Below are 13,868 nucleotides of genomic sequence, written 5' to 3' on the forward strand. Positions count from 1 at the left end.
AGAGTTTTTGACATCTTTCTTATCTTGTTTAGGGGGTGCTCCTAAGATAGATTTACCATTGTCTAAGTTCTCACTAGCTAATTTAGTTTTAACATCATTGTTCTCAATTTCAGCATTATTAGCAGAAGGAACAAAAATAGTAGCACTAGTAGAAGCAATATTAGAGAAAGAAAGACCATACCCTAAACCTGTTCGATTTGAAGTAGATTTCTGAATGTTGAGCATCTCATCAAGCTTTGCACTTGAAGTCCTCTCCAATTGAGCTCTTACTTGAAACAATTCCACTTCAAGCTTCTTGGTCTTCTCAGCCAAGAAATTGTTCTCAAACCTCAGAGCTCCAATAGTCTGATTAGCCTCATCAAACTTTGTGGACAGTTCTTCGCGGTCAAGTTCCACACCACTAAGTTTCTTGGTAGCCAGCCTATATAGTTTCTCATGTTTCTCAAAAAGCTTGTACAGTTTCTCATAGGCTATATAGATATCATCTTGATCATCCATCTTCTCACACTTAGAATCCACCAATTCTTTTTCTTCGTCCATGTCTTCCCCTTCAGTAGGATTGATTGTGGCAGTGAAGGTATTTAAGATTCCGTCATCCTCATCGTCGGAATCATCCTTGGGCTCAGTGTCACTCAATATAGCAGTAAGTGCCTTGCTCTTCCCAACACTCTTGAGATATGTGGACACTCTTGCTTCATGTGACCGAATCCATGACACCTAAAGCACTTAGGTCCAGCGAGAACAGTGTACTGACCGCTGTCCCTTACATCCTTCTTCCCTTTATCTTGATTCTTGAACTGAGAAGAACTAGATTGCCTACGGTCCTTATCAAAGCCCTATCCATTGGCATTCTTCATAAACTTCTTAAACTGCCTAGTGATGTAGGATTTCATCTTGGAATCTTCATCGCCGGAAGACTCATTTGTGTCATTGCTCTTGACCTTTAAAGCCATGCTCTTACCTTTACCCGACTTGCCAATCCTTGATAACCCTAGCTCGTAAGTTTGTAGATTACCAACCAGTTCTGTCAAAGGAATCTTGTCAATATCCTTTGATTCCTCGATCGCCGTAATTTTGGCGCGAAATCTCTCGGGTAGAGATCTGAGCACTTTCCTCACAATTTTGGATTCAGGAATGGTTTCCTTAAGATTGTAGGTTGAGTTCATTAAGTCCTTTAGCTTGGCATAGAACTCATCGAACGAGTCATCCTCTTCCATCTTTATCTCTTCAAAGCTTGTAGTGAGCCTCTAAAGTTTTGAATTCTTGACAACCTTTGTACCCTTATAGGTTGTCTGGACCATTTAAATGAGTATAAGTATGGGTACGAGATAGATTATTAGGTTCAATTTTTTTTTTTTTTTAATAAAGAAGTTTCATTTTTTTTATTATTATTTATAATTTGATAGTTACGATGGAGATTTAAATCCCGAATGTCATGAATAGTTGAATACATTGAAAGATGCTAACCAATTGAGTTACAAAACTATCAGCTATTTGGTTCATTTTAAACTTATTAGAGTTTGGAAAAGATTTGAGTTTATAAATGACTCTCTTGATTTGGATATGTCCTTAAATTATTGAAATTCTTGACTTTTAATTTTATTTTAAAAGAAATTTAGGATTTATTTACCAAAAGTCCATGTATATTGATTTCTCTCTGAAAAATTTATAGAAGATTTAGGTTTTTTATGCCGCCATTTCTTATCCTTCTATGTATGTTTCTCTTTCTATTTCTCTCACAATATGAATAAATATGCTTACTAATGATTACTTTGGGTTTAATAATATTTTAGATGTTTATATATAGGTTAACTTCCCAATCTGATCTGTGCAATTTGACTCATGGTAAGATGAACAAAATTATCACAAAATTACAATGTTATCTTAACTAAAATTAAAATGAAACCAAAGGAATAAAAGATAGAATTATAATAATTATTACTTAAACAATTGGTAGGCATATTCAAATTCATAGTAGCTTTCAAAAAAAATTCATAGCCATGTAGATTGTGTTTTGGCATAAACTCAAATTCCTATTTCCAAATAATAATAATAATAATAATAATAAAAAAAAAAAAAAATTAAAACACATTTAAAAAAAAAAACCATTAACCTTAATTAGAGTTATAAGAAAGAATAAAAATCCACCAAAAGAAAGTAGAGAGAGAGTACTAATAGTTTTTGTGTGGGAAAAATATGTATTGAATAAGAGAAATAATATCAAATTCATAAAAATTAAAATGGAGAGAAGAAGAATCAAAATATATGAAAGAGAAAAGGATGTAGGAAGTGTAATGGTAAAGTAGAGAGTAAGGGAAAGATAAATAGGCAAAGAGGGAAGATAAATGTTAGAAGAAGTGTAACAGTAAGTGTGAATTAATATAAAGAAGAAGAGTTTTTATTTTATTTTTTTTAAATGGAGAAAAAAGATTTTAAAAGAGTTAAAAAAGAGGTAGAAAATAAGTGGGATTATGTTTCTTTTTGTTAAGTATGCTCGTGAGGGATTTCTATACTTCGAAGAATAGACTGATAAGATCAATGAACTAAGACTAGTTGTGGTTGGTCACAGGATGCTGCGGCCTGGCTGTTCAATTCTCCAAATAAATCTCTGGCATTCATCTTAGCCGATAATGTTTTTGGTGCGTGGATAAGCAACAATCGAGGGACAGAATCCAGCCGTGGACATATTTCACTCAGTACTAATGATCTGGTTCTCTTTTGCTTTTACAAAATGTCAACTGCATTATATGAATTACATTGAAATATTTTGTAATTTTTAATATCTTCTTACTCTATAGGTATACTGGAATTGGACGTGGGAGCAATTAGCGAGTGATGATCTTCTGGCTATGTATGACTATATACTGATATACATAATAAGATATGGCAGAAACTGTACTATGTTAGACATTCCATGGTAAATATGTGGAATTGTTGCTTCCATTCTATTTACGGACATTACTATCTTTTTGGGTTTTGCTAGGCGTATGATAGGTGAAACTAAGGCCACATGTTTTTCTAAAATGTAGGGAACTTTGATTGCTTTAGCGTCCTTTTCCCAAGAGAAGCTGGTGAACATTGACAGAATCCGTTGCTTTGCTTGGCCCATTATTTTATTGGGGTCAGATTACCTCGATAGTTGGAAGAGCTATTGCCACTCCATTCCTAGGCGAAGTAGACAAATTATGAAACTCTGCTGTTCAATTGTGAAACACATATTTTGCTAATATCGAATTCAATATCATAACTCTTTATTTAAATTTAACAGCGCACTTATCGGCTGGGTCCAGGGGTCGAGTTAGAAATTTTCATTTGGGGGCCAAGTTACAATTTTAATATATTTATTAAGATAACTTTCACGTACATTTATACACACGCTTTTTTATTATATAAACACACTTTTTTATTTGATAATTTATATATACACACACTAAACAAAAATAAAAAGAGCTTAGTAATTTTAATCAAAATTATGTTTGGTGGCAATCTTTTATAAAATAAAATTCATTTTTACTATTTTTATATAGTGAAATTCTTAAAAAACTTCATTTTCAATACAAATTATCAAATTTTATACTAAAGTAAAAAATCTTTCAATTGAACTAATGAAATTTTTAAAAACATAAATGATCTAAAACTTGGAGGAATAAGTTAAGCTTCAAACATATTTGATGCTATATTGCTCTAATACATTATGTAGTAACTAAAAAGACATTTCATGTATAGTTTTAGTGACATTATTTTTTTAATGAGTCAATGACTTGTTATTTGCCACATAATTGGTTGAAAAAGATATAGATTTAAATATGTTTAGTGCCAAACTCTATCAAATATTTAACAGATATAAGAGCATATTTTATAATAAAAAAATAGAATTGTGAAAAATAATATTATGTCTCTATAATTATTAGACCAATTTTTTTTTAAGAGCATCATTGGACTAAATCAAATATTTGGGACGGCCAACTCTTATTTTTGTAGACTAAATTTTGAAAAATTAAAATAATTATATATGTATATATTTTTAAAAATTTCAAAATTTTACACGTAGCTACGCCCCTGGCTGGGTCTCCGTGAAATCATTGCTGGAGGGTGAGGAAGCAATAAGCCTATTAAGCCATCTTAATTCAGTAACATCTTGCACATGCTTGCAATCAATGATTAAGTAGTTTTTTTTTTTTTTAATAGGAATGATTAAGTAGTTAAAATAATAATAATAATAATAATTTGGTATAGTCTATGAGACGGGTGATTTCTATCTATAATTTTAACATTAATCAATATGTACAACTATTTTCACTGCTGAGATTTGTCTAAAGATGTTCAGAAATATTCCGAGTGAAGAAGTTACCACTCATTGATTGCGCCACCAGGTCGGATGTCAGCAAACTTCTGGCAGGTGTCTGCTCATTACCACTCATTGATTGCACCAAACCGATAGATGTTATTGCAGGTTGTTTTCATTGGGCTTATCTTGATAATATAGTCTTCCTTTACCTTCCAGGACTTATTTACGTATGTCATTTCTATTTATAGGTCCACATTGCTGCAGAAAGCCTTCCACGATGGATGATTCTTTTAGTCATGCACCCCAGTCAACGTCAACAAAGAACATAATCCATTCGGCTCAGAGTAAGGCCTTCTTTGATACGATAAAAAATATCATGTTTCGATAATACTAATTCAACATTTGTTTTGATATTTTTTACTCAATAAATAAATAACACCTGTTTCAAAAAATTATATTAGACTACTCTAATAAATTAATTACAATCTTCTATATTATCAAGAAGATAAATTAATTATTTATTAGAGTAGTCTGATGTGATTTTTTTAAACAGATATCAATCATTTATTGGGTAAAAAATATCAAAATAGATGCTAAATTGGTATTAAAGAAATATAATATACTTTCTTATTTGATACACCTACTCAAACATATGTTTTCAGTTTTTAAACAATATTACACATATTTCCACCTACTTTTTTACTCACACATATTTCCACACATGTTTTCAATTTTTAAGTGCATGTACCAAACACCTCCTAAGTCTCTGAATTTTGGACACACTCTGCTAAGCTCAATTTTTTTTTTTTTTTTTACCTTGAATTCCATGAACATAAAAAGAATCCGTTTATGTGCATATCTTATTGTCATTTAGCAGTTCAAGTCCAAGACTTACAAAGTTACGCCACCGATAGTCAAAGTTGTTTTATTTCGAATGTAATTAATAGGTTTATTTAATTGAGTTCCATAGATCACATGGACTTAATAAATATATTAACTCTGGGTATTTTAAAACTTTGGATAGTGATCAGAACTGGAAACACAGCAAAATATGACTACGGTGATGAAAGTGAGAACAAGAAGCACTACGGACAGCCTAATCCTCCTCTGTACAATGAGTCACGAATTCCAAAAGACATTCCTCTTTTCTTTGGTTACGGAGGGAAGGATTCGCTTACTGACGTTAATGAGGTGAAGCATTTGCTAGACAACCTAAAGGATCATAAGAAGGACAAGCTTGTGGTAAAGTACAAAGAAGTATATGCTCACTTTGATTTCGTTATGGCTGGGAATGCGAAAAGTGAAATATATGATCCTCAGATGGCTTTCTTCAGGATCCAAGCTTGGTTTTCAGAACTCTTTTACGGATCCACCACAGATAATTCTATGTTCCAGAAAAAAGTTTCTCATTTTAGTTGTATGTTAATTGTTTTGGCCCAATACTGTTGTGATTGGTGAAAAGATTCGGATTCAAAAAACCTGCTTCCCTGCTTTCTCGTAACTCATTCTAACAAAGAGAATTTATCTAATAATAACTTGCCACATCAAAAACTATGAAAATTTGTATTTCTGGGATTACTCTTTCTAATATATAACATTTAACGTCTTACTATTTGGGCTTAAAAGAGACCCAAATAGTATCATCCGAAGAATAAAGAACTGCTCTAATAAGAACTTTCCAAATGCGTAATATTTCCCATTGAAGACGGGGGTGCCTTATGCGATTTTCCAAGCTATAGGAGAACGGGGGTCACAAATCACGCCATAGAAATTAATCACAAACAAATGTACTCTCTTTGATACTAATGGAAAGATAAGCTCATACGATATCAAATACTTAGACCTTCAATCACTACAAAAAAATTGGCCTATGGCCGCGGTTAAAAAACGCGGCCATAGCCTATAGCCGCGTTTCCTTAGGCCGCGTTTCTGAATGCAGCCTAAAACGCGTGACTATAGCCTTTAGAGGCTGTATGGCCGCGTTTTTTATCCGCGGCCTAAGTACAGGTGCTATGGCCGCGTTTTAAACGCGGCTTAAGTGATTAGCCAATTTCACTAACAATAATCGTACCAATATAAGTGATTAGCCAATTTCACTATCCATGCACAGCAATAAACAATACTCCCTCCGTCTCCCTTTCTTTTTTTTCTTTTTTTTTTTGTCCTGTTTGAAAAGTCAAACTTTTAAGGGAATATCATTTATTGTCTTGTCTATCTTTTAAAAATATATAAGTTTCCAAAACTACCCTATAAAAAATTTAGCAAAAAATTGAATTTATAAATTAATAGGGGTATAATAGGAACATTAGTAAATTAATAACTTTTATTTTTAGAAACGGGACAATATTTTGGGACATCTCAAAATGGAATAGAGGACAAAAAAAGTGAGACAGAGAAAGTATAAAGCAAGAAAGTATTATAGAGTGCAGAAAAATAAAAGACCAAATCAAATGAAAACACCAAAATGTGTTTTCAAAGAGGAAATTGGAGACCAAAGTGAAAAACCTTTCCATCAACCCTCCAAGTCGAAACTCCACTATATAATAGATACAATACAAACTTGAAGCAGAACTTCCAAGCCTAAATCTCCCTAAGTACTTGAGCCCTCCAAAGTCTAGCTAGCATCCAACTTCGTTGAGCCTTTTCTTCTACAAATAGTGGCAGAGCTAGAAATTTATCTTTGGGGGGCTATATATAATATATATATATATATATATATTTTTTGTATGAAATGTAAAATAGTAATATACAATACTTCATAACTCAATTTTTTCCCTTTTATTTATTGAGATAATTGTTAAAATACCTATGTGTTCATTTTAAAGATAATGAATGTTTAATTATTATAATTTGTTGAGATATATATATATATATATATTTATAAATTGTATTTATTTAAATGAAAAATATGTTTATTTTTAGACTTTCTTAAATATGTATGTATATTATCAAGTATTGGGGAACAAAATGATAAGATTATTTAAAAATTATCAAATATTTAAGATATTTAAGAAAAAAAGTCATTTTTTTTCAAAAAATTTGGAGGGCCTAGGCCCCCCTTGGTCATCAAGTGGCTCCGTCGTTGTCTACAAAGTTATGCCAGAGTGAGTGACCAATTACTAGTCACCAAGTGAAGTTAGGATTTGTGGTTTGGATCTCCAAAGGTTCCCACAACCAACAACACACTCAGAATATATGTAGATGGTGAAGGTAACAATCTCCTCTTTAAGATAAAAGCATGGTGAGAGGATAAAAAACATGGTTTTTAGACCTGAATAGGACCAGGAGGTCGAATCGTGAAAACCGAAAACTGGGATGAAAACCGATTTTTAAGCCTAAAGACCGGATTTTTTGTTAATTTTTCGTGAACCCCTAAAACGGGTTGGACTGCATGAACGATGGCAAGAACCATCATGTCCAACCCTTAGCATTTTTTTATAATAAAAAACAACTTAACACCATTTTATTCTACTTAATTAAATTATCCATCTCTTACAAGGAATAAAAAAAAAAATTATAATTAAAATCCTTCAAAGATATTCAACTTTACTTCAAAAATTAATCATAAATTTTAATGTTTTCATGGTTATTATCTGCATATATTAAGAGGATTTAGAAAATTAATTATTGCTTTTTTTCCTGTCAAAAATACCCATAAATTAATTAACCAACAACTTAAAAATGGGGTTAAAAAAGTAAATTGGCAAAAGAAAGTTAGTTATTGTTTTTTTTTTTACTGTAAAAAATACCCCTATCTAAAACTTAAAAATGAGGTTAAAATAGTAAATTGACAAAAATAATAAATTCTTACTTCTACGTTGAAATGCCTTCTTGCTTCTAATAAACTCATACTCTTATGTTGATTTAAATTCCTACTTCTACTCACTAACTCCCTACAAAATAGGATCACTTTTTTGTTAGTTTTAAAACTCTTCCAATCTATAAAACTCACCTCATGTATTCATATTTTTTTTACCCAAAAAATAAAAGATGAGCATACGTGTGAGCGCATTCTCAGAGGCTAGTTTTATTTTATTAACTTTCTTATTTAATTATTAAATATATGCTTGAAAATCATTAAATTTCCCTCACATATATAGATATATTGTCAATTTTGTTAGTTTTATAAATTTAATATCTATATTTAGGCTTTAATTAATTATTAAATTAATTATGATGTTATTACAGTTCGACCCTGGTTCGACCTCAATTCGACCTCAAAAATCTTGAATCTCTCCCTTTTACAATTCAATGAACAGTTCGGGTCTGAAAACCTTGATAAAAAAGGGAAAAGTTGTAGATCGATTCTAACAACAAAAAAATGGCTTCTCTCTCTCTAAAGTGAGCAACATCACTTACAAAATCACTATTAGTATTCTCTCTAGGATTTTTTTTTCTCAATTTTTGGAGATCTAGAGAATTGGAAAGGATGAGTGTGTATTGTGTGTTGTTTTGTAAATGAGTTGTCTACAGATGAGATTAATTTTTCCTGACTCTAGTTGCGAACTAATTGTGATCTAGCTAGGTTGCGAAATGTTGCGACACATAGAGGACAAAAAGACTCCCCCTTTCTTGATGCATGGCAGCTTTGCGAGCAATCTTTGTCCCGAGCAAGTCACAAACCCACTCTAAACTGCTTTGACAAACCTTTTCTAGGGCTCAAGCAAACCAACTAAGACAACATGTAATCCCACCAAAAAATATATCAAAATATGGAGAATTTCATTTAAATTTGGTACAAAAAAAAACCAACACAAATACATCAAAGTGAGACTAATTAACAAAACTAATTTTGATTTTTTTTTAATTATCACTTCCAATAAGTATTGTGGGGTCAAAGAATTTGGCAACCCTAGCCCATTTTATACTAAGCCCAAGACCCACGCCGAGGAGGAAGAAAGTCCAAATTGTCAAGAAACATCGCTGAGGACAATCCTGTTCTCGGCAAACCGAGATCATAAAAGGGAAAAACGGCACACCATCAAAGGCAGCCTCCCAGAACATCCCAAGAAAAATGACAAGTACAATGGGTCAGCTATGAGAGCATGGTGGAGGAGCAATTCAAGGAGGAACTGTCACCTCCGCATTAAATGCCCACAATTAACGTTCTTGCCGCATTAATGAGGAAATTACTCCTGAACAGTGCTGCCTTGGTTGCTACAACTCACAAAAGATTTGGGAAGGCGGCTGATGAGACAAGCACTCGGGTAGTGACCTGCATGATCAACAAATTGAGGGCCAAGATCAACGGAAAGGGGATATATAATGTAAAAAATCCTCCAGGAAAAAGGAGAAAGAAAAAAGGATGAAAAATAGAGAAGATGGCAACAATTGGTATCATCTTTGAAACCTTTGTAACCAAGCACTGAAGAAATAAGAAGTACAACAAGCTTCTTAGATAAGGGCCGAGGACAGAATTTCACACTTTAGTCCATGTCCTTGTTATTCAATCCACTCATAACCATGTCTAGTTGTTGTAACTCTCATTAAGGCCTAGTTCTTAAACCCAGTCTCTATAAATTTATTGTATTGGACTAGTTGGGTCTGAGTTCACTCATCCAATAGAAGAAGTGCTCAAACCCAATCCCTACAAGTATCAACTCACTTCTTAAAATATTTACCAAATCAATTATCATCTAATTAACTTAAATTTTTTTTGGTTGAATTAATTAACGTACTTTTAGTACCCTTACCTTAAAATTTTGCATATGCTATTCTAAGTTTTGTAGAAGAAAAAAAGCTTAAAATTTTAAAATTCACTAGATGAAAGAAATAGTAAATTAAAAAAAAAAAAAAAAAGGAAAAAAAGGTGAAATAACACCCTACTTTTTGAGGTTTGAATGAAATCAAAGCATTAGTCGTTTCATTAATAACAGTATAGAAAATTTCAAATTTTGAAAGGTTTTGCTTGACCTAGTCCTATCCATGGCAAGTGAACGATTTTTTAGTTAAATACTGTTTCTTGTCAACAAACTTCCAAAATAAACATTCCCAACAGCAAATTTTTTAGACAACCAGAATGGCAAGCAAACAGCTTCTTAACAACAATTTGAGTGCGCTTGTATAAACCGTTAGAAAATTGTGTTTTGAATTTAAANTCTCTCTCTCTCTCTCTCTCTCTCTCTCTCTCTCTCTCTCTCTCTCTCTCTAAAGTGAGCAACACATCACTCACAAAATCACTATCAGTATTCTCTCTAGGATTTTTTTTCTCAATTTTTGGAGATTTAGAGAATTGGAAAGCACGAGTGTGTATTGTGTGTTGTTTTGGAAATGAGTTGTCTACAGATGAGATCAATTTGTCCTGACTCTAATTGCGAACTAATTGTGAGCTAGCTAGGTCGCGAAATGTTGCGACACATAGAGGACAAAAAAACTCCCCCTTTCTTGATGCATGGCAACTTTGCGAGCAATCTTTGTCCCGAGCAAGCCACAAACCCACTCTAAACTGCTTTGACAAACCTTTTTCTAGGGCTAAAGCAAACCAACTAAGACAACATGTAATCCCACCAAAAAATATATCAAAATATGGAGAATTACATATAAATTTGGTACAAAATAAAACCAACACAAATACATCAAAATGAGACTAATTAATAAAACAAAACTAATTTTGATTTTATTTTAATTATCACTTCCAATAAGTATCAACTCACTTCTTAAAATATTTACAAATCAATTATCATCTAATTAACTTTTTCTTTTGAATTAATTAACGTACTTTTAGTACCCTTAACTTAAAATTTTGCATATGCCATTCTAAGTTTTGTAGAAGAAAAAAAGCTTAAAATTTTAAAGTTCTCTAGATGAAAAAAATTATAAATTAAAAAAAAAAAAAGAGGTGAAATAACACCCTACTTTTTGAGGTTTGAATGAAATCAAAGCATTAGTCGTTTCATTAATAACAGTATAGAAAATTTCAAATTTTGAAAGGTTTGCTTGACCTAGTCCTATCCATGGCAAGTGAACGATTTTTTAGTTAAATACTGTTTCTTGTCAACAAACTTCCAAAATAAACATTCCCAACAGCAAATTTTTAGACAACCAGAATGGCAAGCAAACAGCTTCTTAACAACAATTTGAGTGCGCTTGTATAAACCGTTAGAAAATTGTGTTTTGAATTTAAATTAGAGTTTGTAAAAAACTGTGAGAAGTTGTGGTTGCAAAGCTGAGTTTTAGTTTTAAAAACGTTCTTTTAATCTTCTAGATCACCTAACCAAACATACCTTTCATCTATAAAAGCCAAGTGCAGGAGAGAAAGATGAACTCACACGCATTGAGTCACAAAACGTTCTATATGTAATTCAACTTGCACTTGCTTGGAAAAAAAAAAAAAAACAAAAAAACAAAAACTTGCACATTCTTGCAATTAATGATTAAAGGTCTAGTTTTTTTGGTATTGTCTTTTCGGCCATTTCCTGAGTAATTTTTCAACGAAAGAACGAGACTGGTGATTTCTATCTATGATATTTCAACATTAATCAATATGTACAACTATTCTCACTTGCTGAGACTGGTTTAAAGATGTTCGAAAGTTACCCAAATTGTGAAAAATTAGACCACTAACAATCTTCTTTTCCTAGTAAACAGGTCGGTTGCTGGCAAACTTCTGGAAGGTGTCTGCCGCTTACCACTTATTGACTGTAGCAACCTGGTATCCACTGTTGCAGGTTGTTTTCACTTGCCTTAACTTCATAATATATAATCTCCCTTTCCCTAACACTACTGATTTACATGCGACATTTCTATTTATAGGCCCAAATTGCTGCATAAAGCCTTCCACCTATGATGTTTTTCTGGAACATACACCCCAGTCAACGTCAACAAAGAACGTAGTCCATTTGTCTCAGAGTAAGTCTCTGAATTTTGGATACTCCACTCAGCTCGCCTTTGTCTTTTTTAAACCTTGAATTTTATGAATATAAAAATAAACCTATATGTGGATATCTCATTGTCATTTAGCCGTTCAAGTCCAAGGCTTACAAAGTAACACTACCAATAGTCAGAGTCGTTTTACTTCGAATGTAATTAATAGGTTAATTTAATTGAATTCCTTAGATCACAAGGACTTTATAAATATATTAATTCTTCGTATTTTAAAATTTTGGATAGTGCTTCTAGCTGGAAACATAGCAAAGTACGACTACGGTGACGACAGTGAGAACGAGAAGCACTACGGGCAGCGCACTCCTCCTCTGTACAATCTGACACGCATTCCAAAAGACATTCCTCTTTTCATTGGTTATGGAGGGAAGGATTCGCTTTCTGACGTTAATGACGTGAAGCTTTTGCTTGACAACCTTGAGGATCATCAGAAGGACAAGCTTGTGTTACAGTACAGAGATGACTATGCTCATTTTGATTTCGTTATGGCTGAGAATGCGGAAAGTGTTGTATATGATCCTCTGTTGGCTTTCTTCAGGACCCAAACTTGATTTTCAAAACTCTTTCAGAGATCCTCTACAGACGATTCTTTGGTCCAGTCAAAGTTTCTCATTATTATTTGTACTGCACCCTAGATTTGATTTTAACTCTATGTTTGGTTAAACATTATTATTATTATTTTTTGGCCCTGTATAAGGCTGTGAAATAAGGTTCTACATTTGTAATTTGATGTAGAACTCTTTGAATTCTGAAGGTTTGGTAAAAATTATTTTTACCAACTTATTTTACTATTTAATTTATTTTTGTTACTATTTATGAGTTTCACTGTACTTTTTGATAATATTCATAAGTTCCACTGTACTATTTCAGTTAACTTTTACTTTTATCTACAGTACTTTCATCTATTTTTTTTTTTAATTTCAGTAAAATAAGTGAATCCCAAATTAGACTCAAAATTTGCAGTCTCTTTATTCCAAAAGAAAAAGTTTGTCAATGGCGAAAAAATGAATGTTAAGGAACTCAGCCAATTTTTTATTTTTTTATTTTTTGCTGATTTGATTGAAAAAACTTGATTCCTTTTTTCTAGTAATACGTAAAATGTCATCATTTTTGCCACAATTATTTTACATATCAAACTATGACCAGTAGCTAATCACTTTCATATAAATCCATCATTTTTCTTCATCATTCACAATCTGTCATGTGAACAATTATAGCACAAATTATAATAGCATTTTATGTAATCTTAGAATTTTTGTCCTCGTCATTCATTCAAAGGAAAATAATTTATTTGCTAATAAGAACTAACCATGTCAAAAGCTGCGTAAAAGATCATGAAAATTTGTATCCCTGTCATTATTAGGTAGGTCACGTTGAGTTCCGCTGCCATTATCAAATTCAAATTTGTGAGTTAAAGGGAGTTTATGAAAAGAATAAAAGAAAATCTCTTCTTCTGAAGATATGTAGGTGGAAAGCATAAAATTATAGATGATTTTCCTTTTGACAAACTTCACTGTGAAAATGATAAGTTCCTCATGTCGATAGGTCTAGGTTTCAAATTTTCTTTTTATAGGTTGAAAAAAGAACAACTAGGAAAAATTTCAATAATGGTGACAATGATAATAGGTTTATTTATGAGAAAAAATTAACAGATGCCCTAAGGTCTAAGGGAATTAGTTTAGGAATTTAAAAAAAAAAA

The 13,868-nt window shown here is 32.1% G+C and overlaps 1 protein-coding gene across 1 annotated transcript; it reads left to right on the forward strand.

Annotated features, from left to right (window-relative positions):
- The first annotated feature begins 2,240 nt into the window (after positions 1-2,240).
- Positions 2,241-12,720, forward strand: LOC111986819 (triacylglycerol lipase 2-like). The gene is made up of 7 exons (XM_065765990.1): positions 2,241-2,297; positions 2,570-2,710; positions 2,799-2,895; positions 5,313-5,705; positions 11,869-11,955; positions 12,041-12,136; positions 12,398-12,720. Exons 1-7 carry the CDS (start codon positions 2,241-2,243, stop codon positions 12,718-12,720), a joined length of 1,194 nt encoding a protein of 397 aa, XP_065622062.1.
- The last annotated feature ends 1,148 nt before the right edge of the window (positions 12,721-13,868 follow it).

This window comes from Quercus suber, unplaced genomic scaffold (assembly GCF_002906115.3).
Source record: "Quercus suber isolate HL8 unplaced genomic scaffold, Cork oak 2.0 scaffold_671, whole genome shotgun sequence".
Taxonomy (NCBI): Eukaryota; Viridiplantae; Streptophyta; class Magnoliopsida; order Fagales; family Fagaceae; genus Quercus; species Quercus suber.